Source organism: Brassica rapa, chromosome A06 (genome assembly GCF_000309985.2).
Source record: "Brassica rapa cultivar Chiifu-401-42 chromosome A06, CAAS_Brap_v3.01, whole genome shotgun sequence".
In the NCBI taxonomy this organism is placed as follows: domain Eukaryota; kingdom Viridiplantae; phylum Streptophyta; class Magnoliopsida; order Brassicales; family Brassicaceae; genus Brassica; species Brassica rapa.
The window spans coordinates 9,314,757-9,341,890 of NC_024800.2; the positions used below are offsets into that span (position 1 = coordinate 9,314,757).

A 27,134-nucleotide genomic window follows, 5' to 3' on the forward strand; every position below is an offset into this window, starting at 1 on the left:
CGTTTGGACGAGACAGCCACGGAACACAAAATAAAATTTTAAAACGCTACTTTTCAGGCAGAGATGATATTATTAGTTTTAGGCTTTTAATGCATATAAAGGAAGGATAATAATGTCAAAAAAAAAAAGAGGAAGAATAATCAAGTGGTAGACCATACGAGAAAAAGTTAAGCTACATATACTGTACATGGAGGATTCAAAATTCCATAATTGAGAGACTAATCAGATCGCATTAAACTCTAATTACACAAATAAAACCGTATCCAAAACCATAGACAGGCTTACAAAAACAAAGCAAAATTTAGGGGTGTCATCAGAAAAAGTTTTATCTTCTTATAGTCGCACATTCAAAGGTTTTCATTCTCTCTGGTATCATCTCCTCTGTTCTTGGAAGATTTATTTTAGCCAAGAAGGGTCACCCGAGGGAAAACTTGTCTCTTAGTCTCGTGAACGTACACACCAGAGGAAAGACAACAAGCAGCTACTCTTTTTATCCCTGCATTTTGGTCCAAACATGGTTTATGTTATGATGCTCTATGAATCATTCAGACAACAACAGTCCTATATCTTAACATTTAAATTCTTTATAAATATGATCTATCAGTGTTTCTTTGGTATAATATAATCTACAGAGTTTCATTATTAATCTGACATGATAAAGAAGTCCAAAAACTAGACAAGAACATTTCAATTTCCAATTAACACTTGACATGATGAAGAGAAAATAAAAGAAATCTTTTCAAACATACCTTATGATGTTACTGCTGTTACTATTGCTACTACCGCTCCTCTTTGTGCTCCCACTTCCACTAGACTCAGACAATCTATTCCACCAATCTCTATCCTCTGTTTTCACAGACTCATCCGAGATCGAAGGTCTAGGTGAAACCTGAGAATCTTTAACAGAATCCTTCCCATTTCTCTTCTTCTTCTTCTTGCTCGTCTCTTTCTTAGATCCAAAACTAAACGGAAACATCATTTTGAGAAGAAACCCACTATTGTTTCCACCACTGTTTCGACTCGGATCAACTCGCTTACCACTCTTCGTCTTCCTCACAACCTTACTTGTTCTCTGAGGCAACTCATCGAAGATCTTCCTCATGTCATTCTCTTCGCTCCCCCTTGCTTCGACAAGATCCTTCAAGGAAAGCTCGTAACACGACTCGGGCATCTTACTAACCATCTCCATAAGCTCCCGTTGTCCACGAGCAATAGCCTGAGCCTTTGAATCCGGAGAAAGGCTCGAGTAATCTTCGGGACGGTGATGAGGACTCCTCGGTGGACTTGTACTCCACAGAGTGGGAGAACAGACGCCGGAGTCTGAGTGATCATTGGGAATACTTGGGAAACACAAGTGGTGACTGCAGTGGCGGAGCCAGCCACAGTTTTCACTGGGGTCATTTTAATTCAAATCATATATTATAGGGGTCACATAACATAACTTTTGCAATTTTCATTAGAATTGTTGTTTAAACCATAAGTAAACTTTGTTTTCATCAGAATTCATAGGGGTCATATGACCCCCCTACCGTAACGGTAGCTCCGCCACTGGGTGACTGTAGGTTTTAGCTGAAGGATCTAACATAGCGATGTTGCAAGAACGAGAGAGACAAGATCCGTAAGTGAGTTATGTTCGGAAACAACTCGTTGGTAGTTACAAAAAGAGAGAGATATATGTATCTTGCTTGACCCGTTCATGGGAATCTGTAGTGGTATATACTTGAATATATATGAGAAGGGTTTTGATTTTATTTTTAAGTGTGATAAAGTTTAGGTCTGAACATCTTTAAAAAGATTGTTGGCTTTAATTTGAATGTCACGTTGTAATTTCAGAGTGGTTAAGTTTAGTAGTATTTAATAGGAAAAAGGTTGTTGCTGTCAGACGGGATTTAATATGATTGGCAGATCGTCACGGGATATCAGGAAGGTTAAGGGATTGGGACTCTTGAAAGTTGAAAGTCAAGCCCTTCTAGATTAGATGATGGATCATCCTCCTCAAAAAGTCTAGGATGGCCATATGATAGTTTTTTTTTTCTTCTTTTCTTTCGTGGACTCAGAGGCCGTAACTTAGACAACGGTCCATCAAGCTAGAAAACGATCTATTTTTATTAAAAATAAATTATATCATGATGTGACCATAATCTAAAACTAGATGACCGGCCCGCATCCTGTACAGACATAAGAAAATTTAAAATATGAAATAAATATTATATAATTTTTAGAAATAACAGATTTTACAATATAGTACTACCGTCTTTTGGGAGAATTCATCAGCCATGAAAAAAAACTGGTAGTCAATATTTGAGATGGACGAGAAGGAACACAATAACGTCAGTATGAAGAAGCAGATATTGTGTGTCTATATAATTGCAACGCCACAAAATATTTTGTGTGTTTAAGAAGATACTTTCATTAAAAAAAATGGAATAAATAGTGTATAGTTTTAGAAGTAACATATTTTATATTATCATTAGTTAGAATTGTATTGTATATGTGTCGTAATTCTTTATTTAGGTGAATAATATTATTTTCCATAAATACTAAACAAACATTTATGTAGACATATTAAAAGAAAATATAAAAAAATTAAAATATTATCCATAAATAATATAAATTATAAAATACATTTCTCGATAAAGAAAGCAAATTCAATTAGAAACGTGCGAAAAATTAAATAAATTTTGTAAGCAATTTGACGGATTAACATTATTTGATAGATTTATAAATTTCTAAATTTTATTGAATATGAAATAATATTAAATTGACATACCGTCATCGGTCTCCTAACTCATCACAACCCATCTGGCAAATACAAAAAATAAATAATTGTAACAGTTTATATATTTTAAAATTTGTATTTGAAAAAAGTAGATTAAAATTACGTACTGTGACTACGGAATATTCTAAAAATTTTGTTTATAGACAACATTCAATGTTTTTGTCTTCGGCTTCCCTTCTTTACCAGTTATTAGAATTTTTAATCCAGATCTCGACTTAACTCTTGAAAGTGCAACTTTGCCTTGCATTTTGTAAGCATTTTATAAATTATTTTAAAATTATGATAAATTTATTCTTTAAACAACGATAAATAATTTAAAAATAATATTAATAAACATTTTTGGATTTTGTAATATTTAAAATAGTTATTATATAACTATATTCGAACACAGTTCATCAAGTAGAGGATAAAACTATTATAATTATCTTATATAAAATTTTGTTCATTTTATTTTATAGGTTATAAATATTAAAAGTAATAAATAAAACATTATTAGTCTTTCAATAATTTCGAGAATAGTTTCCATAAATTGTTATTTGTAATATTCGTTAGATTATATGGCAAGTGATGTTAATCGTCAATAAGTTAAACAATTCTTCCATATTTGGAAAACATATATATATATATATATATATATATATATATATATATATATATAACAATGACAAATTAAATAGTAAACTATGTAAACACCTGTTTTCTACCAGCGTGAGTTGGAACACCGCCGTATTTAAGAATCATAAGGGCCTCTACAGGTCTTTCTTCTTCGCCTTCACCATCCCACTTCAGCGGCTTCAGTTGAACCTTCCTGTATATCCCTGAGAAATTTCCTCCCTACGCCATTCCAAAAGGTTCTCTGCTGTGAGAAAATGACCTCATGAATTAAATAAAAAATGCATGATGCTAGCTTACTTATAAGATAGTATATTCAACAAAAAGAATGATATAAGATAGTATTACTAAATAATACTATGTAATACTTTCCCGGACAATATTCAACAAAAAGAGAGAAAGTACTAAAGAACCTCTTCAAGAACTGCTTTAACTTGGCGAAGCTTCTCAGCATATTCAATCAAGGTTTTCTGGATCACTATCACTCTCACGACCTGGTCTACATATAAAAAAAAAGAAGACCATATTGTCGTTACCAGTATTCAACACATGGAAAAGATAGACCAGACATGCTTTCTGGAGACAAGACACAAAGAGTTGAGTTCAGGGTTCTAAAGATGAGGAGCCTTTGCGTCTAAACACATATTTCTTAGCACACAAGCAGCATTGTCGTAATACCTTAATAGTATGAGAGGAGAGATTTGTGAATAATACTTTAAAGAATGAAAAGATGTTTGTATTTTAAGACCTTGAGTGTCTCTTATATATATATACAGTCGATTTATTCTCATATTAATGATTTTAATATTTTGCACAATAAATAAAAAAATCGTTTAAAGAAATATATTAAATGTGTATTGTCAAAAAATGATTTGCATATGATATGATTTTAACTTGCGCAAGTAATCCATATTAGAAAGGTAAGTTATTAAAAACAAACAACCTAATTAGAAACATTAAAATATTTTGTAAGCAATATAATAAATATGATATCAACATGCGCAAGTTTACCGTTTGAATAATAAAGAAAGTTTTTAATATTTGTCTTAATTCTAAATCTTGCCCAAGGGTAAACTAAATCGATAAAATTTAATGATTTCAACTTGCGCAAGTAATCCATATTGTGAATAAGTGATTTGCATATTTAATGATTTCAACTTGCGCAAGTAATCTATATTAGAAAGGTAAGTTATTAAAAACAAATTTTGTCAATAAGTTATTTCCATATTTAATGATTTCAACTTGCGCAAGTAATTCATATTAGAAAGGTAAGTTATTAAAAACAAACAACCTAATTAGTAGGGGTGGGCACTTTACCCGATATCCGAAGTGGCACCCGAACCCGATCCGAAAAACCCGAACTGAAATCCGAACCGAAGTAGCAAAATACCCGAACGGGTATTGAATAAGGAGAGATTGTATACCCGAACCCGAACGGATAATACCCAAACCCAAATGGATATCCGAAGATAACCGAACATATGTATAATTAACCTTATATTTCTAGTTTACATCTCTCATTTTATATAAAATAATTATATTGATACTACACATACTTTAAGTTCATATGATATACATACAATTACGAAAAAATGATTTGCTACTCACTTAAAATGCATGTCAAGTTTATTATTTAAAAAATAAACAAAAAGTTACATCCGAAATTTAAAAACAAATAACTAAATTAATGCATTTTTAGTTTTAAAATGTTATGTCCAAATCTATTAACTATTCAATCTATTAAAAATAAAAAATTAGTTAACTGAAAATTATATTTTTAAATATAAAAAACTTGAGAAATGAAAATTTTAATTGTTTTTTTCAAAATCTAAATATCTGAACCAGATCCGAAATAAACAAATCCAAACTAAAAATACCCGAACCCGACCCGAAGTACAGAAATACCCGAACAGGTTCTACACCTCTATACCGAAATACCCGAAAATCTGAAATATCCGATCCGAACCCGAACGGGTACCCAAGGCTAAACTAAATCGATAATTATGATCCCCTAGCTATATATGAGCTTAACGAAATCGACAATAGTTTTGGGCTTGTCTACATAAGCGATTGATTAAAATAAATGAAAAAAAAAATTCAAAAAAATCAGCCAATAGAATTATAACGTTTTTCCTGAGAAGCTCTATATGAGTGCCACCTCAGCAGAACTCACTAAAGTGACTTCTCTTTTAATGTATAGGTGGATGTGATCATAAGAGCATCTGCATCAATGAACCTTGAGGGGATCATGACTTTAATATTATATTTTTTTTTTATTTTTTTCGTTTGATTTTTTTTAAAAAAAAATAATAATAATAAGTATATCAATCGTGGATCGCCACGTAACGTGGAATCTGCGTTACAGTGATAAACCGGGTTCATCCCAGTAAACAAGCAAGGACTGAGTTCATAAAAATGAGAATATTTTTTTTTTTTTTTGAAAGGTGTGAACCTCTGCATTGAACTCTCAATGCAGATGCTAAGAAAGTAATTTTCGTATTATACAGATAGAAAGAAAGATAAGTAAGGCCCCTTAAAACAAAAACAAACAGGAAGATATATGTAAGTAGTATTCAATGAATTTGCAATTGGTTGACAACATAAGAGTACAACAAACAATTCGTGGCATTTGAGATTTGTGCGTTTCGATGAGCGTTGGCCTTTGTATATTTAGTCTTTTAATGTTTGTTAAAAGCATGCTTGATTAAGCGGGTTTAGTATAATACAGAGAAAAAAGCGTAGTTCATTAGTTTATTCCTTACAAATCCAAAACAAATCTCTTAAATAATCACTTACTAATTAGCAGTGAAGAAAGAAGGACCGGGTTAGCCGTATGAAAGTATACCATGGCTGTGATTCTCCCTCGCATTGGGCCTCCTGCCATTCTTTTGCCTCCTTGATTTACCAACCATGAAGCATGCATGTGAAGTGCTTGTGAAAGTATTCATTCTCCTGGACTCGGTGAACGCTAAGCAGGTATCGAGCTCTTTACATACTTGGTAGACCGTTTGGCTACGGCTAATCTGATGAATATCATCATCATCATTTAGTCCATCCATTTTTTTCTAAGCGAAAGCTAAATATCCTTCACCAAACATAGCTATTCTTTTGACTCATTGCGTCTAAACCTATGTTTGTGTAGCTAAGTAGCAATTTGGGTAAATCAAGTAGTATCTACACCGAGAATATTTTATGATATGTTTCATAACAACAAATAATGAATTTGCTCAGAGGAAGACATTACAGAAAAATCAACAACAATCCGAGATTAGTTAACTCTGTTTAAAATTTTCTTCATAAAAAGCTCAAGGATATGATATGACACTTACGTTATTCTGTTAGTTCACTCCCTAGGCTACTAGTGATGGGACTAGTCTAGGTTAAGCCATAGATCTGCGTTAGGTTCAAGAAGGCTTTCGTGGGTAGGCTACATGTTTTTTTTTTAATCATCAGTAAATCTTGATTTGGGATATTCCAAATCTTCATCATCTAATTGGTGATTGCTGTGTAACCTAACTAATCTAAAAATGGAAATATTTTCACGTGGTGTCAAGATAAATCTTCTTTTTCTTCACATAGAAAAGGTTTTTGTTCACGGACGTCATGGTAAATTCAAAGAAAAGACAGAAATGACACGCAACCAGGTGACTATACAACTTGGTATAGTTGGATAAAGATCAAAAGCAATTAAAAGATGCATAGTACAGTTTGGTTTGGTGGTTGAAAAAAATCTTGAAATGATTTTCTATGTAGGTAACGCAACTTCTCTCAGTATAATTCGTTTAATTTATTTTAATTTTCTTCGATAATATTAATCCACTATAATTAGTGAAGAAACTAATCCCAAAAAGCGAGGATGATGATAATTGTTAGACGTTTTAATACTTGAAAGAAAACAAAAAAAAAAAGTTGGAGATGGATACGAATGACATGTCAAGTCCGACAAGGAACTACATGCACTTGTCGTCCTTCTAATCCATTGCCCACAAACATCGTTAAAGACGCAACTTCTTTCTTGTTTCTTCTTCTTCTTCATTACTCTTCACCATTTTCTTCTCTTCTTCTTCTTGTACCTTTTCTTTTGCAGACATATGGCTATGTGGTTTGCTAGATCCAGAAACCTCGTTTCTATCTTGAGACAGAACCTAGGTCTGTCGGCGACTCTCATCAAGCGCAATCACTCTTCTCCTCGCCCTGTTTTTACAAACTATCAGTTATCTTCGAGGGTGTTTTTGGATCCCTCCACGAGCTTCCGTCACGAGTCGACGGCAGTGGAGACACAGCCTGATTTGGTTCAACAGAGTGATCATGAGGATGATGCCCAGGTAATAATACTTTATTTGGTTATAATATTTATACTAGCTTTCACGTGGTTATACATACTTCATTATAAACAAAATTGGATCTAGCTCATAAAAAGAAAGAATGAATAACGATCATTTCAATTGTACAAATCCAAGGATTTAATGAGTTCTTCCAAGGAGACGTTAGTTTTTCTTTCTTTCTAAACTAGTAGATATTTTCGGTTTAATGGCATTCAATCCGGTTTAGTTTCCTCATTTCAAAATTGACGATTACTTGATTCATGATTCATACTAAATCCAAAATCAAGGTGAAAATGGTTTTCATTTTGGCATGTTATTATATTAGTAATTTAGTGTCAAAGATTTCTACCGTAAGAAAAATCAAAAATATCTTATCTGGTGTCGGTAAGATCCGGTACGAGATCCCATACTTCACAACAACATTTGATTCATAGCCGCACAAGTCATAAGTAAAAAAGTGGGGAACACTAGTCATACGTATGAACAATTGAATGGGACCATTCTAGTGCTGTGCGGGTCCCACTTGGGGCCGTCTGATTAGTACGTGTCATTTATGTAATAATCCATTCACAGACTCACAGTGCGGACACTATTTACAACTAGGACCCCTGTTCTTATCAAACCTTTTTACATATGCCCCAGTAGTTTTTATTCTTCACACATTTAAGAGTTGTAAGCATCATATACCGATTACTATCTAAACCGTATTTTGAACTTTACCAGGAATTGGATTTTCCGGGCGGCAAAGTCGGTTACACATCTGAGATGAAATTCATACCGGAATCATCTTCCAGAAGGATTCCATGTTATCGAGTTCTTAACGAGCACGGAAAAATCATCTCCGATAGCGATTTTATTCCGGTACAGTTTTGAAAATGCACATAATCAAAGTTGGTATAATTTCGGTTTAACGCTGACCGATACATTTTTTTGTTGAAGGTGAGCGAGAAACTTGCGGTTAGAATGTACGAACAAATGGCGACGCTTCAGGTGATGGACCACATCTTCTACGAAGCTCAACGTCAAGGAAGAATCTCCTTCTATCTCACTTCCGTCGGAGAAGAAGCCATCAACATCGCTTCCGCCGCCGCTCTCAGTCCAGAAGACGTCGTTTTGCCTCAGTACCGAGAGCCTGGAGTGCTTCTATGGCGCGGCTTCACGTTAGAGGAGTTTGCGAATCAATGCTTTGGGAACAAAGCTGATTACGGCAAAGGCAGACAAATGCCTATCCATTACGGCTCTAACCAACACAACTACTTCACTGTCTCCTCTCCTATCGCGTAAGAAACCAATCTTTAATTCTTGTTTCGAATGGAGCATTTTGCTGACTCTGTTTTTATTGTTCAGTACACAGCTTCCTCAAGCAGCTGGAGTAGGCTATGCTCTGAAGATGGAGAAGAAGAACGCTTGTGCAGTAACATTCATTGGAGACGGAGGCACAAGCGAGGTTTCTTTAATATAAATTCTCATTTCTTGCGTAAGGGGCAACCTTTCAAGAATTGAAAATTTATATATTTTTTGGGTTTGGATTAAAATGTATAGGGAGATTTCCACGCCGGGTTGAATTTCGCGGCGGTGATGGAAGCTCCGGTTGTGTTTATATGTCGGAACAACGGTTGGGCTATCAGCACTCATATCTCAGAACAGTTCAGAAGTATGAAACTAAACGAACTTCCTCTGTTTTTCTTTTTCAGACTAAACAAATCCTCTGCTTTTTTTTTTGAGTGAGCTTGTGTGGTTTGATTACAGGTGATGGAATTGTTGTGAAAGGTCAAGCTTACGGTATCCGAAGCATCCGAGTGGACGGTAACGATGCACTCGCGGTTTACAGCGCGGTACGCTCGGCAAGAGAGATGGCTGTAACAGAACAAAGACCTGTTCTCATCGAGGTAACTAGAGAATTATCACAAAGTGTACAACTTTTTCAATAGTAACGTGTTGGTGAAGTTTGTTTTTTTGCTGTTCTTTTTGCTTACAGGCGATGACATATAGAGTAGGACACCACTCTACATCAGATGATTCAACCAAGTACAGGGAAGCCGATGAAATCCAGTACTGGAAAATGTCGAGAAACCCAGTGAATAGGTTCAAGAAATGGGTGGAGGATAATGGATGGTGGAGTGAGGAAGATGAATCTAAGCTAAGATCTAGCACAAGAAAGCAGGTAGAGATTCCTGAAACACACACTACATTCTTGATGTTAGGATTGAAGTTATTTAGCCGTTTTTGTGTGTTTGTAGCTGCTACAAGCGATTCAGGCGGCGGAGAAATGGGAGAAACAACCATTGACAGAGTTGTTTAACGATGTGTATGATGTTAAGACGAAGAATCTTGAGGAGCAAGAAGTTGGTTTAAAGGCATTAGTAGAGAAACAACCTCAAGATTATCCTACTGGTTTCCATATCTGAGTCTAGAGGAACTGTGAAGTTGAAGATCTCATTCTCATGTATGATGTATCATGTACATATTGACTTCTCATCGCAGGCTATTTATATCGTTAAAACTCAAAATTACGAGCCTTGAGAAATGTATTTTCGTCATTTAATAAGATTTCATGGTTTGTCCCATGTTCATATTTGACTTTTGACTCTTATCCAAATTTCAGAATCTTCTCTTAACATCTTGTTTTATATTTGGTTCATCAGGCAGGATCTTCTCTTAACATCTTGTACTATTGTCTCTATCCAAATTTCAGAAACTTCTCTTAGCATCTCATTTTTGTTTTAATGAACCTATACTGCCGAATAATAATCTATCTTCCAATACATTCTACCCCGTAGCTCATTCACACACGGGTTAATATGCAAAATAGACCATTTTAGTATTGCGTTGTTGATGGCTATGAATGTAAATCGGAGAACAACCGGTTGCCCTATGTACGCTAAGCAGCGGCTTTCATTTGGATAATCTTGTTCATGTGTGTGTCTTTATCGACAATATTTAAGATTTTGGCTGCTGATGTGCATCATCAACACTTTATTCGGCCTCTGAATCTTCTTTCACATTCCTTAGTAATATATATCTTTTAGGATCCTGAAGAGAAATGTAAAACATCAACCCTTCCCAAATTCTGGCAAAACGCGTAGCTGCGCATATGAAACATATTTTTAATTTCATTTGACCATAGTAATAAGACCCATAACACCAATCCTTAGACCAAACAAGACGGCACAACCATCGCTACACAACGAAATCCCAAAATCTTAGCTCACTGCCTTAATTAGGTGTTCACTATGTGAGCTAGACAATAAAAAATAGAGGTCCTACCGGGAGTCGAACCCAGGTCGCTGGATTCAAAGTCCAGAGTGCTAACCACTACACCATAGAACCTGTTGGTATAAAACTCATACTTTTCTTTAGATAGCCCATTTGAGAATACTAAGACACTACTCCAATTTGGGTCCGGTTGATTCAGATTTTTGAATTCTTTGGTACTATAATAAGTCTCATTCGATATTTTTACTAATTTTGGATTAGTTTTGATTCTTTCCAATTGGATTTGGATCGAGTTATAACCAATATGTGATATAACTTAAAAACATGAAAAAATAATGAAAGCGATAAAAATACTCACAACTAGAAATAATTCAAAAATCTAATTATTAACTAGTTAAACTACCTAAGCTTTAAAAAAATTGAATAGAAAACTATACTACAAAATCTCTAAAATACTCTAAAATATCTAAATTATCTTGACATATGTAAGAGATTAATAAATTGAACTAATTTTAGATACATTAGATCCTACTTCATATTTTAATTTGAGTTATTCTTGAATCCAAAAGAACCTAGTTTTTAGACCCGTTATGATATTTTTAACTGTTAAGATCGAATTTTAATTTTTTGGTTTGATTTCGGTTCAAATTTTGGATTTAGCTAAAATGCCAAGGCCTGCTTATTAGTGAACTACCTGAGATAAATTGAAATGGAACCTTTTTATTTAATTACTTTAATTGTTTGTAGAAAAGTTTATTAATTTGAACATCCATTTGAAGCTACTTTGCTCTGTTTTTCTTTTAATTAATACTCCCTCTGTTTTTTAATATAAGTCGTTTTAGAAAAAAAATTATGTTCCAAATTATATGACGTTTTCGGTTTTTTATGTAAAATTTATTAACAGTTAATGTTATATGAACAATGATAATATATATTCTATTTTATTATTGGTTGATTTGTGGTTAGGTAAATAATTAATGATGTTTTTGTTTAGAAAATGTAAAAAATTAATAATTTTTTTTAATTTGTATGCACAATTCTAAAGCGAATTATATTAAAAAATAGAGGGAGTATATCTTAAAAAATGCATAATAACAAAAATAAAAGACAAACTTCGTTCTTTGGTCAACACGTGATTTTAAGTTTTTGATAGACAATCAGCTTTTATCTTGTTGATAGCGATACTACCAGCTAATATGACATATATTGAGTTTTATACAATAGGCCTTACTATTGGCCAACGTTTGTCCAGCCAATTTGGTTAAGTGTTATCGCGGTGATACGATAATTACGCGGACTTGAGTTGTAATTAAGATGCTTTCAAGTCCCTATTAACGAGTATAATAGATACCATGATTCACCTAAAGTAGTTTTTTCATGTAGGACGGTCATTAATGAACACTGGCTTAACACTTAACAGCTTTGAATGTCAATCTCAGAGGACACTAATAAAAACCGACAGTAAGCAACACTCTGTCTCCTAATCATTGTATATCCCTACTTATAGTCATATAGATAGAGCTTCATTTTCCGTACATATACAACTTTTTAATGGTCTCCTGGATATAATTTCCTTAAAAATAATTAACTGAAAATGTAATTAATAACTAGTGAGTAATTAAGGAAAGCTTAAAATGACGACCGTGTGTTGACTCAGTTCAAGATTACTTCCACATAGCAAATCACTTACCATAATAGCAAAAACAACAAAGACTATAAGCTTGCCAACATATCCTATGATTCACTTCTTAGAACTAGTCAAACTTATAACTTAGGAATGTACGTAACTCCAATCATTTAATCACCCAAAGACTTTCAGTGATGTATATATATAAAGCACACTCCAATCCAGTCCTTGACAGAGTACATCATTGCAATTGCGTCACACTACAACACTAACAAAACAAAACAAAAATGGAGAACGAAATGATCAAGACTCAGGCTCTCATAATCGGTGCAGGACCAGCCGGTTTAGCTACATCAGCCTGTCTAAACCGGTTGAACATACCGAACATAGTGGTGGAAAGAGAGGAATGCAGTGCCTCTCTCTGGAAAAGAAGGTCTTACGATTGTCTCAAGCTTCATCTCGCGAAGCACTATTGTCAACTCCCTCACATGCCATTCCCTCCAAACACTCCTACCTTCGTCTCCAAGTCAGGTTTCATCACTTACCTTGACGAATACGCCACACGTTTCAACGTAAGCCCTAGGTACAACCGCAACGTCGAATCCGCGTATCTCAACGATGGTCGATGGATCGTGGAGGTGGGGAAAGGAGCAGAGAGAGAGGTTTACTCGGCGGAGTACTTGGTCGTGGCGACGGGAGAGAACAGCGAAGGCGTGATCCCGGAGATTCCGGGGCTTGTGGAGAGCTTCCAAGGTGAGTATTTGCACTCAAGCGAGTACAAGAACGGTGAGAAGTTCGCCGGAAAACGTGTTTTAGTCGTCGGAAGTGGAAACTCCGGGATGGAGATTGCTTATGATGTGTCCAAGTGGGACGCTGATGTCTCCCTCGTCGTTCATAGCCCTGTACACGTGCTGACGAGAGAGATCGTACGGATCGGTATGTGGCTGCTCAGGTTTTTCCCGGTAAAGTTAGTCGACCGTTGGTGTCTCTTGCTCGCGAAGCTGAGGTTTGGTGATACTTCTAGATATGGGCTTATCAGGCCTACTAAAGGCCCATTTATGAACAAGATTGTCACCGGCCGGTCACCTACTATCGACGTCGGCTGCGTCGACGAGATAAAAGCCGGCAAGATTGAGGTTGTGCCCTCTATTAAGCGTATAGAAGGGAAGAGAGTGGTGTTCGTTGATGGAAACACCAAAAGAGTCGACTCTATTGTCTTTGCAACAGGTTACATGAGCAGCGTTTCAAAATGGCTTCAGGTATGTTTTTTTTGCAACTTAAGATAAATGTCTTAATGGCTTGGCTACAGTATGTTCTTGTTTTAATGTGCTCTGATGTGACTACAGGTTGACGATGGAGATTTGTTCAAGGAGAATGGGATGCCGAAACGGGAGCTCCCGGATCACTGGAAGGGGGAGAACGGCTTGTACAGCGTTGGATTTGGGAGACAAGGCTTGGCTGGTATCACAAGAGATGCTCAGAACGTTGCTAGAGACATTGCTTCTCTCTGATTTTTAAGAGAAGCGTGAACAAGCTCTTCAACTAAATCATAACTTTTTAAGTTTTAAAAAAAGTCAAGACTCTTCTGTAATTCTTAGAAGAAGTCGGCATTAGTCTCTTATTAAAAATATGCTAACAACATAAAAGCATAATGTTATTACATAGCAAGTGAAAAAAAGAAGATAACGTTATTGATAAAACACACACACATCTCATGGTTTAGTTGTTTGTGCCAAGAGCGTTTCTGAGGTTAGAGTACTTAGTTTCGAGCTCATACCATTCACCCAAGTTAACCAAACGATTAAACTCCTCGAAAGTAATCATCTTTTCCAAATGGTCTTTGGTGGTTCCTTTTTCCTTGAGGATCTTGAGGACGTCCACAAGAGCTCGAGTTGATGCGTAGAGTGAGGTAAGCGGGTGAGCGATCAAATGAAAGCCCATTTCTTTAAGCTCATCAGGTGTATGCAATGGCGTGCGCCCACCTTCAAGCATGTTACAGAGTCTGTAACCTTTTGTTCGCTTTCCGATCTCCTTAAGCTCATCGTCGTCTCTTGGTGCCTCAACGAAGGAAGCATCAGCTCCTGCCTGCACCATTATCCATTATATATCTTCTTAAAAGTTAAAAAGCTTTGAGTGTGATCAACATAATATGATTAAGTGTTGACCTCCATGTAGAGATTAGCACGGTCAATGGCGTCTGAAAGCCCTGTCTTTGCAGACAGAGCACGCGCATCAGTCCTAGCGATGAGGAAAAAGTCGAAATCTCCAATGGCGTCTCTGGCTGATGCTATTTTAGCAGCGTGCTCCTCTGCAGGTATGACCTGTTCCCCCCAAGTTAGAAGCCAAATGTCCAGAACTTAGAACCCCACATCTATTAGGAATATAAATAAAACCATCTGCATTCTTTGAGTTTTATTAGGAGCAAAGGATGAAAGTGAAACCAATACCTCTTTTCCACGCATATGTCCTACACGAAAGACAATAGAGAGTAATATAAAGAGTTAATAGCTTATATCTATGCGGAGAGAGGAAGAAGAAGAAGAAGATGATGATGTCTCTTACCACACCTCTTTGGCCATGCCTGATCCTGCACAATAACACCCCCAAAGTAACATTAGTAAAAGTCAAGACTGACAGGAGGAAGAAACTGTCTCGGAGTTACTCTAATTAATATATCACAAGAGAGTAACAAAAGACTATATATGACCAGACTAATTAACATTAAAAATACATTAAAACATAACAGAGTCAGAATCATTAGAGATTCATTCAAACATCACTAGAAGTTTGAAAATAGTTTTTACCTCAAGGAAGCAACCAGCAGCACCAGCTGCGATTAAGTCCTTAACGGTTCTTTGAACATTGAGTGCATTGCCTCCACCAGTATCTGCAAAAATGTCAAATAACCAAATCTTTAAAAAACTCTCATGAATAACATGATACAACTTCTCATATATAAGCATTTTAGATAACTGCTCAGATATAATAAATAAATAAAAACATATTTTGTTTTGATGTTTCAAATTCTAAGACTTGCCTGCATCTGCAAGGATGGGTATGCCTGGAGCAGCGGAACAAACCGATCTAGCTGCTGCTGCCATCTCCGGCGGTCTGTCAAAACGACAGAATAAAACAAATAAACCGACAGAAGAAGTAGCTTCGGTCTAAAAAAAGACAAGTGGGTAACTAAAAAGGCAGAGAGGCTTTACGTTATCAAACCGAAATCCGGTTTTCCCAAAATAGAGGCGGAGAGAGCGTAACCGGAGATCAGCGCGGCGGAGAATCCGGTCTGCTGCACTATAGCAGCGGACAATGCGTCGTAGACACCGGGGATGAGCACCGCGCCTTGCTCTTCGATCAGACGGTGGACACGCGACTGCATTCTCACCGTCGGATAAGCATATCTGACGGCGCGTGGGTTTTGCTTGGTTCTGGACGAGATTGAAGGGTTTGAGTAGCAGAACGAAGTGGATTTAGCGGCCATTAACATCGACATTGTCCAAGGTTTTGAAAAGGTTTTGTTTCTCTCAGTCAAGAGTGAAGAAGACAAGAAAATCAGTATCATCAAGATAAATAGGAAGAAGGATAAGTTACTTTGTTTCTGTAGTGACATCACGTGTCGCATGTTTGTTACTGTAATTAGGCTCTTAATCATAGTTTAAACAAGATTAGCCTTGTGATTAATGTTGTTGGAAAAAAGTAATTAAAAAGCAGCGCTGCAGAGCCTATGGTTAGGTACGCGAACGCACGTTTACTAGTGTTCATTTTATGGATGGTTGTGGTGGAGTTTTGCTCTCAATCACGTGAAGTAATGAGAAGTTAGTATATGGGCCGAATATGGGCCTAAGGATATGTACCATGGAAAATTATAAACCAAAACCCAATACAAATCTGGTTTAGGTGAGAACTTTTATGTTAAACAACAGCAGCACTACATCTCACAACAACCGTTATACGGTAATGATATATTAATATGTATATGCTTCTTCTTTGTTCTGCTTTTCTTTCTCATCTGGTTTTGGTATTGAAGAATAAGTTCATTTGGAGAATGAAGACGCGGAAACTTTAGAAAAATAGATAAATGAAATTCTATGTAGATTTGATAAAAAAAAAAGGTCTATGTAGACAACAGGCACGTATTTGGATTTTTCATAAGTTTATCCAATCGACTAGTGCAAAATTTACGTAGATTTGTCTTATAACTTTCTGTAAGTATTATTATATTAATAATGACTAAATTATTAGAGCTTTTGAAAATCATGGGACATGCTGTCCGGAGACTAATGAATATGAAACCAAAGCACAATTTTTTTTACATAGCGCGTCCGTATTGGCATGTGTGTTTAGGACCAAACATCCCACTCCTTAGTGAATATCAGTTCTTAATTCATTAAACTAAACAGGAAGAAATAAACCTTATTAGCATGTGTACTAGTGTACCATCCGTTTCACTTCAGCATATTACCTATAAGGTTCGATCAGCGAATTGGTATCGTCTCCGTAATTTATCAAAGACTTTTCTTATAAAGTACAAAAATATCTGAACCTATGAGGCTATAGAATTGGGTGAAATAACCAAGATTTAATACATAGCTACAAGTGAAAAACTCAAGTTGAATTTATAACAAGCTATCCAGCAATCTTGAATCCTAAATCATACTTTTGTTAAACTTCAGTTACGCGTGTAAATGAATACATAATTAAACTGCAGAAGATTATTCCATCCACACTTTACTATTTCGTCAAAAGAAAAAAAAACATTCATCAGCCAACTAGCAAGCAACATCATTTGCTTAAAGAAACTTCCATTTGAATTCCAATGGTAATAATCACACTATAGCACAGGAAGCACATTTCGTCAATAACATTTCGTCAATGGAATGTATAATTTCATGCAAGAATCAAATCTGTTATAGTTGTCGAATGTATAATATACAGTGCTGAGATAATAGTAATTAATACATATGTATATATAGTGGAAATTAAGGTTTTATTGTAACAATTGGAAATAGAAGTTACGTAGTGGATAAGATTGAGACTTGAGAGAGAAGAAGTCTTCCTATGTGGGTATTGCGAGGATAAGGTTGATAAAGACCTTGTCAATTGTTAAGTAACTTCACCATATTTAATTTTAAATACACTATTCTTCTTCCTAGTAAAAAGAAAATAAGCAAACTGTGATTAGATTCCTTACACATTGATTTACGATCATTACTTATATGCGTTAGCCGTTAAACAGTCATGTTATTTGAAGATTTCTATATACAAATGGCCCACTAAACACCGGAAATTTGTATTTATAAATAGTAGTTCAATATTGCATATCCATTTATTTATTCTAAAATAAAATAAGATTGGAACAAAACTTATTACTACATAGTACTCATTTAAAAAAAGAAAAGTTAACATTAGAAATGCTCTAAATCACATAACTAATAAGCTACTATAACTGGTGCAAGATATAGTGCATCATTATAATGACTTTTATTCTATATTTAATGTTTAGAAGGAAAAATAAAATATCGTTGGCTCTTAGTATACATATAACAAATATATGCAACTTAGGATAAAGTTCAATAACCTGAGTTTATGTTGTGGGTTTAAAGTTAAAATTGTAATCAAACTAATTAAACTGAATCTGCTATCTCTTATAATCACAAATCAGTATAATACATATATTGAGTAATTATCTGGTAAAACAAAGTTACAAAGGTACTTTTCCAAAGTTGACAAAGAGAGAAAAGAGCGTTTGAACATTTCATAAAGAATCAACACGCCAAAACTGCACTAACAACAGCATGAAATCGTGAATAAATTAATCAAAATGTCAATTAGTGGGATCTGTCGTAGGCACCCTCGTCACCCCAAGATCGCTTCCGTCATGGCTTCCATTCATATCCAACGATCAGTAATTTTCTTCTAATTGCTAAATAACAATATCATAAATCCAATATTACCAAGAAAGAAACCGAGTGATAATCAATATTGGTCAACACGACAAAACCAAAACCGACACGTAACTGCTATTTATCGTATTCTTTTCCAATGATATTTTAAGATATTTAATCATTTTATTCAATAACCTTCTGGAACAGTAGAACTTGGAAAAAAAAATCAATTTATTTATTTTTTATTCATGTAAGGATTTTATAAATTTGTAAGCAATTTCCTCAAAAAATCAAGTTTGGTCCTCTCAGTCTTTCTAATCAATCTTCATATTTGCTTGCTTAAAAATCTGAAAGTTTTTCTTTTAAATAAAAATTTCAACTGAAACACCTAACACCACAAGAGTGATCTTTTAAAAGGGTTAAAACACATCTTAAAACAAAGACCACAGAGACAGAGACAGAGCCAGAAAAATCAGAACACAAATAGTGGTTGTCCTCTTATGTGTAAACAGTAGAACCTAAAGGTCAAACCTTTGAGGCTTTTGACGACGTTTAAATCAGATTTCTTCTTTGTCAAATCTCAGTTTTGTGCATCTCCAGAATCATCGAAGACCCATCTGCTCTTAATCTCTCCCTGGTAAATTGACTCTCACCAACCCGAGTCTTCTTCTTCTTCTTATTCAGCTTTGCTTATGTATTCTTTAGAATCTCACTAACCTAGTTTTGCAAGCGGTTTGAACTGAGTCAATATGCAATTGAAATCATGGATCCTTGTCCCCGGGGTTCTATAATTATTTTTAATCAACCCAAAGTCAATTTCAAAGGAACAAACTTTACATGATTTGGGTGAATTTGGATAATAGTTTTTTTTTGGTGTTAATTAGTTGCTTTGGATCATAAAGCTCCATACTTTGTTTATATATGATGATGGATGATTAGTAACAAAAAGGCATAATCCTTGAGAAAAAAATCTCTTTTTGTTTTCTTTTTTTTTTTCTGGTGAGATTTGGATCATAAAGTTTCATATTTGGTCTACATATCACGATGGATTATTAACAAAAAAAAGCCTAATCTTTAAGTGTTTTTTTTTAATTTTTGTTTTTGGTTTTGTTTTTGCATGATTCAGCATTCTTTTTTTTATTGTTAGAATCATCAGTGGCTTGATGTTTTTTTACTGTGACATTTTTGTAGTGGTGGTACAAAACTGTGGCTAGAGAACACTAATATCAAAGCGAGAGTCATGTCATTGGTGAGGTCGGCAGAGCTATCTGCTGCAGCAGCATATAGGAACCCGAAGCTTTACTCTTTGAATGAGAATGGTTACAACACTGGTGGTGGCACTTCAGTTGAAATGTTTGATCCAGACAGGTCCAAGAACACTTGCCTGACTGATGATTCTTACCCAAGCCAAAGCTATGAGAAGTACTTTCTCGATTCCCCTACAGACGAGTTTGCACAACAACAACACCCTGTTGGCTCTGGTGGTGCCTCGGTTAGCTCATTTGGCTCTCTGGAATCGTTTCCTTACCAGTCTAGACCGGTTCTTGGTTGCTCCATGGAGTATCAGTTGCCGTTTGATTCAACCTCAACTTCATCAATGAGTCTCTTTGGAGGTTACCAAGTGGCAACTCAAAGTCCAAGCATGGAGTTTGATGATGAACAAATGAGATCAAAGATTCAAGAGCTCGAAAGAGCCCTTCTCGACGACGAAGATGATGATGATAAGATGATTGGTATAGATCAACTGATGGAGATTGACAACGAATGGTCTCCCAAAGAATCCTCATCCGAAGATTCCAACTCTCACGCAAGCAGCAAAGAGGTAATCTCACAATCAACAACAACAACAACTCCAAAGCAAATCCTTATCTCTTGCGCGCACGCCTTATCTGAAGGCAAGTCAGAAGAAGCATTGTCAATGGTGAACGAGCTTCGACAGATAGTATCAATCCAAGGAGACCCTTCTCAGAGAATCGCAGCTTACATGGTCGAAGGCCTCGCTGCAAGAATGGCTGCTTCAGGTAAGTTCCTCTACAAAGCATTGAAATGCAAAGAGCCTCCTTCCGACGAGAGGCTAGCTGCAATGCAAGTCCTCTTCGAGGTCTGCCCTTGCTTCAAGTTCGGTTTCTTAGCAGCTAACGACGCAATAATCGACTCCATCAGAGGTGAAGAAGAGGTCCACATAATAGATTTCGATATAAACCAAGGGAACCAATACATGACGCTGATCAAAACCATTGCTGATCTTCCCGTTAGAGGCCGTCCTCGCCTGAGGTTAACAGGCGTTGACGACCCTGAGTCAGTCCAACGCTCAGTCGGCGGGCTGAGAATCATAGGCCTTAGACTCGAGCAGCTCGCTAAAGACCACGGAGTGTCCTTCACATTCAAAGCAGTAGCCTCCAAGACCAACATCGTCTCTCCCTCCACGCTCGGCTGCAAACCAGGAGAGGCATTGATCGTCAACTTCGCGTTCCAGCTCCACCACATGCCTGACGAGAGCGTCACGACGGTGAACCAGCGCGACGAGCTGCTCCACATGGTCAAAAGCCTGAACCCGAAGCTGGTCACGGTCGTGGAGCAAGACGTGAACACGAACACTTCCCCGTTCTTCCCGAGATTCATGGAGGCTTACGAGTACTACTCCGCGGTTTTCGACTCTCTTGACATGACGCTTCCGAGGGAGAGCCAAGAGAGGATGAACGTGGAGAGGCAGTGTCTCGCTAGGGACATTGTCAACATCGTTGCTTGCGAGGGAGAGGAGAGGATAGAGAGGTACGAGGTTGCTGGGAAATGGAGAGCGAGGATGATGATGGCGGGGTTCAGTCCGAGGCCCATGAGTGGGAGAGTGAGGAGCAATATAGAGACTCTGATAAAGCGAGATTATTGCAGTAAGTATAAGGTTAAAGAGGAAATGGGTGAGCTTCACTTTTGCTGGGAGGAGAAGAGTTTGATTGTTGCTTCGGCTTGGAGGTAAAAAAGAGTCGTTATGTTTCTATAAAAACAAAAAGACTTTATTTTATGTTTTATTTCGAATGTTTTGTGTTATATTTAAAACTGGTTAGGTCAATCCATCTCTCCATGTATTATTATTAACCAGAGATCAGGGATATGATCAGAGGTTCTTAAGCTAACCTAACACTTATGGTTACAATTATTTGTTTTCGTCTCTCTTATATATAAAAGCAGAGTTTTTTTTTGTTTTACATGTTTTCATGTCACAAAGCCGTGGGCATTCGGTTCTCCAGTTCTCTTTGTTCGTTCTAGAGGTTTAGGATCCGTTCGGGTATTAAGGGTTTAGTTTCGGTTTGGTTATTTTGGTTTTGGGTAATAAAATTTATTGTCTCTCTTAAATAGAAGGCGAGTTTTTTTACATGTTTGTATGTCAAAGAGGTAGTAAGTAGTCATACTTCAATCACACTTATTAGTAGGAAGACATTAGGAATCTGACATTTTGTTCAGCATAGTTATTTTTTAATCTTGTTACATCCAAACTAAAACTCTAAAAGCAAGAAGAACAAATAGAGAGAACAAATCATTGAAAGAACTAAACTTGCTGCTCTTGCTGCTTTCCATTAACCACATTTTGCTTCTTCTCCTCACCTTTCATCTCCAGTGACTTGTCATCCTTTTCAGCAGACTTCTCGCCTTTGTTTCCGCAGTAGATGACGTAGAGAATCAGTTGAAGTGTCCCTAAAGCACATCCAAACCCATTTGGTATCTTCACACCAAAAAAAAAATAATCAAGATTTAGTTATCAAGTTTCAGTTTTTTTCCAAAAGAAGTGAGAAGTAAACTTACTGCAACAAAAGGGTCACGACCGATAAGACCATAGATGAACCAAGAAGTACCACAGAGGAACACAAAGAGTGAGAGAAAGAACGGCATGTACTCTACACTCTTCGTCTTTATCACCAACCTCTGTTTAATCAAATTCAAACATATCAATAAACTGAGGAAGCAGAATCAAAGGGATCTTGAGTTTCTTGATTTTTATTTTTTTTGGTTTGCTTACCATGATTGAGAGTGGAGAAGCGTACATGATGATGGAGAAAACGGTAGCTGCAATACCACAAAAGAGTTTTCTAGCGTTACCATGGAGGGCAAAGAGAGAGACGAGAGCCACCGTTGCGAATACGGCCAAGACGGCAGTGAAGACGCCAAAGATCTTAGCTTTCTCCTTCTTTGGCGCGTAGAAAAGGAAAATCAACACGTAGACTGTCTCTATCAAGGCTCCTGTTCCGTTGATTGTGCTCACAAGCGTGTTGTCCTTTGACACAAAGGGAAGTCCGTACCTGAAAGAAACAGAGGAGACTCAGAAACAGAGTTGTTAAAGAGACGGACGTTAAGATTTGATGAGAGGGTTTTAACCAGGCGGAGAGGAGACAGTTGAGGAGAGTCATAGGGTAAGGGATGCCAGAGAACTGTTCGGTTGATTTGTTCTTGATGATTCTCTTGAATGTTATCCTAATTTTCATTAACAAATAAATTAAAAAAAAAAAGAATGATTTTCAAGAAGATAACAGCTAAGAAAGGCAAGAACTTGAAAGAATCCAAAACAGAGTCACGAGCTGTAGAAAAAGGAGGAAAGAGGGAGGATGAGAACGTACGAAGGAGCCAAGAACAGAAACAGAGCAGTGGCATTTCCTGTAAAAGCATAAAAAGATAGTCTTTCAGTGACTTCTCATGGAGAAGAGAGACGAAGGAAAGAGAGAGAGAGAGAGAGATCGAGGGAAATGGGTTACCGAAAACGCCGAAGATGGTGTGAGCGATGTTCATCTTTTGATCTCTAAAGAGTTTCTCTTTTTTGTTCGTTTCTTGTACTGTGAGAAGAGAGAAAGCGTGAGAGGGAGAATGTGGTGAGTGTTGTGTATCAGAAAGCGTCTTCCTCAGGGGTATATATGAAGAATCAGCGTGTGCCAACCGCTTCACCGCGAAAAAAAAAACAATTATTATCAAATTACAAAGAGTAATGGTCCACATAAATTAGTGTAATTATTATGCTATTTGGTTTATTTTTAAAAATACCAAGACATAAAAAAAAATTGTAGCCTTACTAATTAAATTTAAATATAAGAATAGAAACTAACAAAAATATTTGTTTGTTACAATTTTCTGTATTTTTGGAAATGAAAACTTTTAACAAATTTTTTGTATTAATATTTTGGAAATGAAATTTTCATCTTTACTTGTTCGCCTGGGGAAATGAACCACACATTCTCTAAAATTCTAAATATACACTCTTGTAACCATTTTCCAATTTTCTGTATTAATATTTTGGAAATTAAAATTTTATCTTTATAACTGGTTCGCCTGGGGAAGTGAACCACACATCCTCTAAATATACACTCTTGTGACCATTTTTGTTTTGTTTGTTTCCTCTTAAACGAATTTGTTAATAGTTTATGGTTGTATACTAATCTTTAAAAAATATACCAAAAAGAGAAACTTTTTTTAGAAAACAATTATTTGTTTTTTTTTTCTAATGAAAAGAACCTTGTGAACAAGCCAGACTGTTCAGAGCGTGACGTTTTGATTGTAACTCGAGCCTGTATTTTCTGTGGTGCAGTGGCTGGTATCCCTTTTCACAATATTATACTTCTGTTAATAGAGATTCTAAGTAAATTTCGATAACTAGAAAGTTACTGGCTACTTAGCGAAACCAAACCTAACCAAAAACTAAAAGGCAAACTTAAATCCAACGGCATCGATAAATCGATTAAGGTGTCTTTCTTCATATCATTCACTCAATTCATTAGTCTGCCTCCCACTTACTCTTCCATTTTTACAGGTAAGATAATTCATCTTTGTTACACATAAAGATTGTTGTTTTATATTTTATTTCATTTTGAAAAATGGTTGTATATTTCTTATTACATTTTGATACTTTTTAACTTTTTATACAAAATTGTGATTTTTTTAGTTTGTTAACAATACGTAAAGAGTTCTTGCTGACGTCCTTTATTGTTATTATTAATTTTTTTTGAACTTGTGTTACTATTGAATTTTTGTTAGAAGCTGATGCTCTTCATTAGCATAGTGATCAAGCTGGTAATGTTATCCAGTCACCAGTAAGTCAGTCATCAGTCACCACGAGCACATAGCTTAGATTATTCTGGTCGACCCAAGCCATCGGTTTACGACAACTTTTTTTTTTTTTTTTTTTTTTTTTTTTCGATAACTCTGGTATCTGGGCAGCCACAATCTCAACTATCCCCCGAAAAGGGTCCAGCGGTTTACGACAACTTTAACCGGGATAATGCCAACAAAATTTTTATTCGGTTTGATTATGAGGCTAAGGTTAATGGACGATCAACGTCAGCAGTTGAGTTGATTACGGAAGATGACCTAAATAGTCGTTTTGTGTAGGACAAATTAAATCATGAAACTGGGGCTTTCATTATTTAGATACTTCAATACGTATAATATAAGACAAGATATATAATTATGTACTTGCATTAGCTAAAAATTTTAAAACCTAACTTAATAATTGCCAAGAAAAGCAAAAAATCCCAAAGATAAAATAAAATTTAACATTCTTTTATCTGGCTTTGTATCAAATGACAAAACTTAATTTGTATGTCGCTGTTTAGGTCAATATCTGTTGAGATTCTGACATTTACGTGGAACAAAGTGATGTAATAATATGTAGACAAAAACAAAAGTATAGCGCAGTGGACTGTGCATGATATATAAGTATGATTCAGTCTGCAAGCAATGTGGATACTTTATTATGCGTGCTCAGAATGGACACCAATGAAATTGTTATACACAGTTTTACGTTTATATCCGAATCTAGCATGCATGTAGAAACTTAATATATTTGGATATGGATCAATTAGTGGATTGATAGCTTTTGTTTCAAATTAAAATTGAAAAACGTTAAAATTGTTTATCAATCAATGTTTAGTTACTACATATAACCACTACATTACACACAACAATTCTCATAAATATAGAGAAAATCGCATTTTTGAGGTTCGTTTTGAGTCCCGCGTCAATGATTGAAAAGCAAAAGACTTGAGAATTAAGGAGAAGAAACGAGAGACAATAATGCTTTATAAAAGGTGAAACGATGACGTTAGGATACGATTCTTTTTGGACACCACATGGCATGGCACAACTCTTCACGAGTCACGTAGTTTTTTCCTTTTCCAGACATATCGACCTTCCATCTACTATTTTAAATTCATTTCTCGAAGAAACCTGGACCATTATTGTGTACTTTTTTGGTTACAACTTAATTATAACTATCGTTAGCATCGAAAAATCAGAATGAATGGAACAAGAAGGCCATGTAGACTGATTTGCCAAATGCGATTGATCAAACGAAACTGTTACTACCTACAAGATAAGCTCTAGAGACGATCAATAAATATACACAATCTCTCTATGTCAGTCTTCATCCTTGATGTAACAATTCAACTGATACTGTGATACAGTGTTTTTGATAGGTCCCTTGCCAAGAGATACCAATGTTGATCACAAGTAACAAGAACACAAGTAGTTTTGGGTAGATAAGTCTACCTCTTTTTGTCTTTTTCATTGATCTAAATAGGGAAGTACATGAAGCAAATAACAGAATAAGAAGGTGGAGTCATTGACTCCTACATTGCAGGAAACATGGAAATGTGGAGAACGTTACGGAAGACTCGTTCTCCTTATTGATAACAGAAATAAATAAAAGATATATCCTTAAGATTTAAAGATATTTGTTGTTTGGCTTACGTAGTCTAGTTGACTTTCTTGGCGCCATTTCAATGTCTTCAAATGGATCTTCTTGTATCCTATCAACACTCCCATCCTCAGAAAGAACCTTGTCCTCAAGGTTCATGGCGAAAGTAGGGAAGCTGGTCGCAATCTGTTGCTTGTCTTCCCAGGTTGCTTCACTTGCAGGTAAGTCAACCCATTGAATTAATATCTCCTGTAGTTCTTTTCCATCTTTCTGAATGTGACGTTGTTGCAGAGCTTTGGCTGGAGTTAAACGTAAGAGACCAGACTCCTTCAAGGGCGGTAGCTGAACTGAGGCAGGTTCATCATCGCCAATTCGTTTCTTCAGTAGTGAGACATGAAAGACTGGGTGGATTCGTGCGGTTGTGGGAAGAGTGAGGCGGTAAGCGACTTGTCCGACGCGGGCTTCGACTTTGAAAGGGCCAAAGTAGCGGTGTGAGAGCTTCTGTGAAGTACGGCGAATGACAGTCTTCTGGCGATAAGGTTGCAGGCGTAAGAAAACCCAGTCACCAACCTGAAACTCCACATCTCTTCTTTTGGTATCTGCTAGCTGTTTCATTCTGTTGTTCGAAGCTTCCAAGTGTTGCTTCAGTTCATCTAACAACTCGTCCCGATGCTGCAGTTGTTCATCTATTTCACCAACAAGAGTTGAACCTAGTTCATACCGTGGAATGGCTGGAGGAGGGCGGCCGTAGAGAGCTTGGAAAGGAGTTGTTCCCATGCTGGAGTGAAAGGTGGTGTTGTACCAAAATTCGGCCCAGGGAAGGAAGGAACTCCAGTGCGTTGGACGTTGCTGGACAAAGCAGCGGAGGTACTGCTTGATGCAGCGATTCACGACCTCTGTCTGTCCATCGGTTTGGGGGTGATAGGCTGTAGACATCTTCAGTGTTGTTCCCGAGAGGCGCCACAGTTCCTTCCAAAAGTGGCTGAGGAAGATTGGGTCTCTATCGCTGAGGATT

The 27,134-nt window shown here is 36.3% G+C and overlaps 6 protein-coding genes, 1 long non-coding RNA gene and 1 other non-coding gene across 9 annotated transcripts; 3 read left to right on the plus strand and 5 right to left on the minus strand.

The window, feature by feature from the left end:
- Positions 1–129: 129 nt before the first annotated feature.
- LOC103872976 lies at positions 130–2,430 on the minus strand. The gene is made up of 3 exons (XM_018659492.2): positions 1,553–2,430; positions 750–1,357; positions 130–496 (listed from the first exon to the last, which is right to left on the minus strand). Exons 1-3 carry the CDS (start codon positions 1,583–1,585, stop codon positions 439–441), a joined length of 699 nt encoding a protein of 232 aa, XP_018515008.1. The 5' UTR covers positions 1,586–2,430; the 3' UTR covers positions 130–438.
- Positions 2,431–7,284: 4,854 nt separating this feature from the next.
- On the plus strand, positions 7,285–10,337 carry LOC103872977 (2-oxoisovalerate dehydrogenase subunit alpha 1, mitochondrial). The gene is made up of 8 exons (XM_009151410.3): positions 7,285–7,716; positions 8,440–8,577; positions 8,656–8,996; positions 9,064–9,163; positions 9,259–9,370; positions 9,466–9,605; positions 9,695–9,880; positions 9,957–10,337. Exons 1-8 carry the CDS (start codon positions 7,483–7,485, stop codon positions 10,122–10,124), a joined length of 1,419 nt encoding a protein of 472 aa, XP_009149658.1. The 5' UTR covers positions 7,285–7,482; the 3' UTR covers positions 10,125–10,337.
- Positions 7,863–8,588, minus strand: LOC117125774. Its single transcript, XR_004448147.1, has 2 exons — positions 8,420–8,588; positions 7,863–8,290 (listed from the first exon to the last, which is right to left on the minus strand). It is a non-coding gene; the product is annotated as an uncharacterized LOC117125774 (long non-coding RNA).
- Positions 10,338–10,586: 249 nt separating the features above from the next.
- On the plus strand, positions 10,587–13,899 carry LOC103872978 (probable indole-3-pyruvate monooxygenase YUCCA11). Its single transcript, XM_033272117.1, has one exon. It carries the CDS (start codon positions 12,847–12,849, stop codon positions 13,843–13,845), a length of 999 nt encoding a protein of 332 aa, XP_033128008.1. The 5' UTR covers positions 10,587–12,846; the 3' UTR covers positions 13,846–13,899.
- TRNAQ-UUG lies at positions 10,975–11,046 on the minus strand. The gene has a single exon. It is a non-coding gene; the product is annotated as a tRNA-Gln (tRNA).
- Positions 13,900–14,148: 249 nt separating the features above from the next.
- Positions 14,149–16,148, minus strand: LOC103872979 (carboxyvinyl-carboxyphosphonate phosphorylmutase, chloroplastic). Its single transcript, XM_009151412.3, has 7 exons — positions 15,769–16,148; positions 15,597–15,670; positions 15,364–15,446; positions 15,122–15,146; positions 15,007–15,026; positions 14,725–14,880; positions 14,149–14,644 (listed from the first exon to the last, which is right to left on the minus strand). The coding sequence occupies exons 1-7, from the start codon at positions 16,122–16,124 to the stop codon at positions 14,279–14,281; spliced, it is 1,080 nt and encodes a 359-aa protein (XP_009149660.3). The 5' UTR covers positions 16,125–16,148; the 3' UTR covers positions 14,149–14,278.
- Positions 16,149–18,383: 2,235 nt separating this feature from the next.
- Positions 18,384–21,652, plus strand: LOC103872980 (scarecrow-like protein 1). The gene is made up of 3 exons (XM_009151413.3): positions 18,384–18,467; positions 18,963–19,084; positions 19,639–21,652. The coding sequence occupies exons 1-3, from the start codon at positions 18,384–18,386 to the stop codon at positions 21,419–21,421; spliced, it is 1,989 nt and encodes a 662-aa protein (XP_009149661.2). The 3' UTR covers positions 21,422–21,652.
- Positions 21,653–21,843: 191 nt separating this feature from the next.
- LOC103872982 (bidirectional sugar transporter SWEET1) lies at positions 21,844–27,134 on the minus strand. 2 transcript variants are annotated; one of them, XM_009151414.3, is made up of 6 exons: positions 23,190–23,423; positions 23,055–23,091; positions 22,816–22,911; positions 22,460–22,739; positions 22,246–22,365; positions 21,844–22,165 (listed from the first exon to the last, which is right to left on the minus strand). In XM_009151414.3, the coding sequence occupies exons 1-6, from the start codon at positions 23,221–23,223 to the stop codon at positions 21,992–21,994; spliced, it is 741 nt and encodes a 246-aa protein (XP_009149662.2). In that variant the 5' UTR covers positions 23,224–23,423; the 3' UTR covers positions 21,844–21,991. The 2 variants fall into 2 exon arrangements, 1 of the variants encoding a protein (XP_009149662.2); XR_004448146.1 differs by having other exon boundaries at positions 21,883–22,165; positions 23,190–27,134.

Bases quoted from the DNA above. Each gene is read 5' to 3' on its own strand.
- LOC103872976 (XM_018659492.2), bottom strand. From the start codon at position 1,585: ATGTTAGATCCTTCAGCTAAAACCTACAGTCAC. The intron at 1,358-1,552 runs CCAGTGGCGGAG...CACTGCAGTCAC, and splicing joins CAGCTAAAACCTACAGTCAC to CACTTGTGTTTCCCAAGTAT. The intron at 497-749 runs GTATGTTTGAAA...ACCAAAATGCAG, and splicing joins AACAGCAGTAACATCATAAG to GGATAAAAAGAGTAGCTGCT.
- LOC103872977 (XM_009151410.3), top strand. From the start codon at position 7,483: ATGGCTATGTGGTTTGCTAGATCCAGAAACCTCGTTTCTATCTTGAGA. The intron at 8,578-8,655 runs GTACAGTTTTGA...TTTTTGTTGAAG, and splicing joins CCGATAGCGATTTTATTCCG to GTGAGCGAGAAACTTGCGGT. The intron at 9,371-9,465 runs GTATGAAACTAA...GTTTGATTACAG, and splicing joins TATCTCAGAACAGTTCAGAA to GTGATGGAATTGTTGTGAAA.
- LOC103872978 (XM_033272117.1), top strand. From the start codon at position 12,847: ATGGAGAACGAAATGATCAAGACTCAGGCTCTCATAATCGGTGCAGGA.
- LOC103872979 (XM_009151412.3), bottom strand. From the start codon at position 16,124: ATGATACTGATTTTCTTGTCTTCTTCACTCTTGACTGAGAGAAACAAA. The intron at 15,671-15,768 runs GTAAAGCCTCTC...TCGTTTTGACAG, and splicing joins CCGGATTTCGGTTTGATAAC to ACCGCCGGAGATGGCAGCAG. The intron at 15,447-15,596 runs GCAAGTCTTAGA...ACATTTTTGCAG, and splicing joins ACCCATCCTTGCAGATGCAG to ATACTGGTGGAGGCAATGCA.
- LOC103872980 (XM_009151413.3), top strand. From the start codon at position 18,384: ATGTCAATTAGTGGGATCTGTCGTAGGCACCCTCGTCACCCCAAGATC. The intron at 18,468-18,962 runs GTAATTTTCTTC...TGTAAACAGTAG, and splicing joins CCATTCATATCCAACGATCA to AACCTAAAGGTCAAACCTTT. The intron at 19,085-19,638 runs GTAAATTGACTC...ACATTTTTGTAG, and splicing joins CTGCTCTTAATCTCTCCCTG to TGGTGGTACAAAACTGTGGC.
- LOC103872982 (XM_009151414.3), bottom strand. From the start codon at position 23,223: ATGAACATCGCTCACACCATCTTCGGCGTTTTCG. The intron at 22,912-23,054 runs GTACGTTCTCAT...AATGAAAATTAG, and splicing joins TTTCTGTTCTTGGCTCCTTC to GATAACATTCAAGAGAATCA. The intron at 22,740-22,815 runs GTTAAAACCCTC...TGTTTCTTTCAG, and splicing joins AACTGTCTCCTCTCCGCCTG to GTACGGACTTCCCTTTGTGT.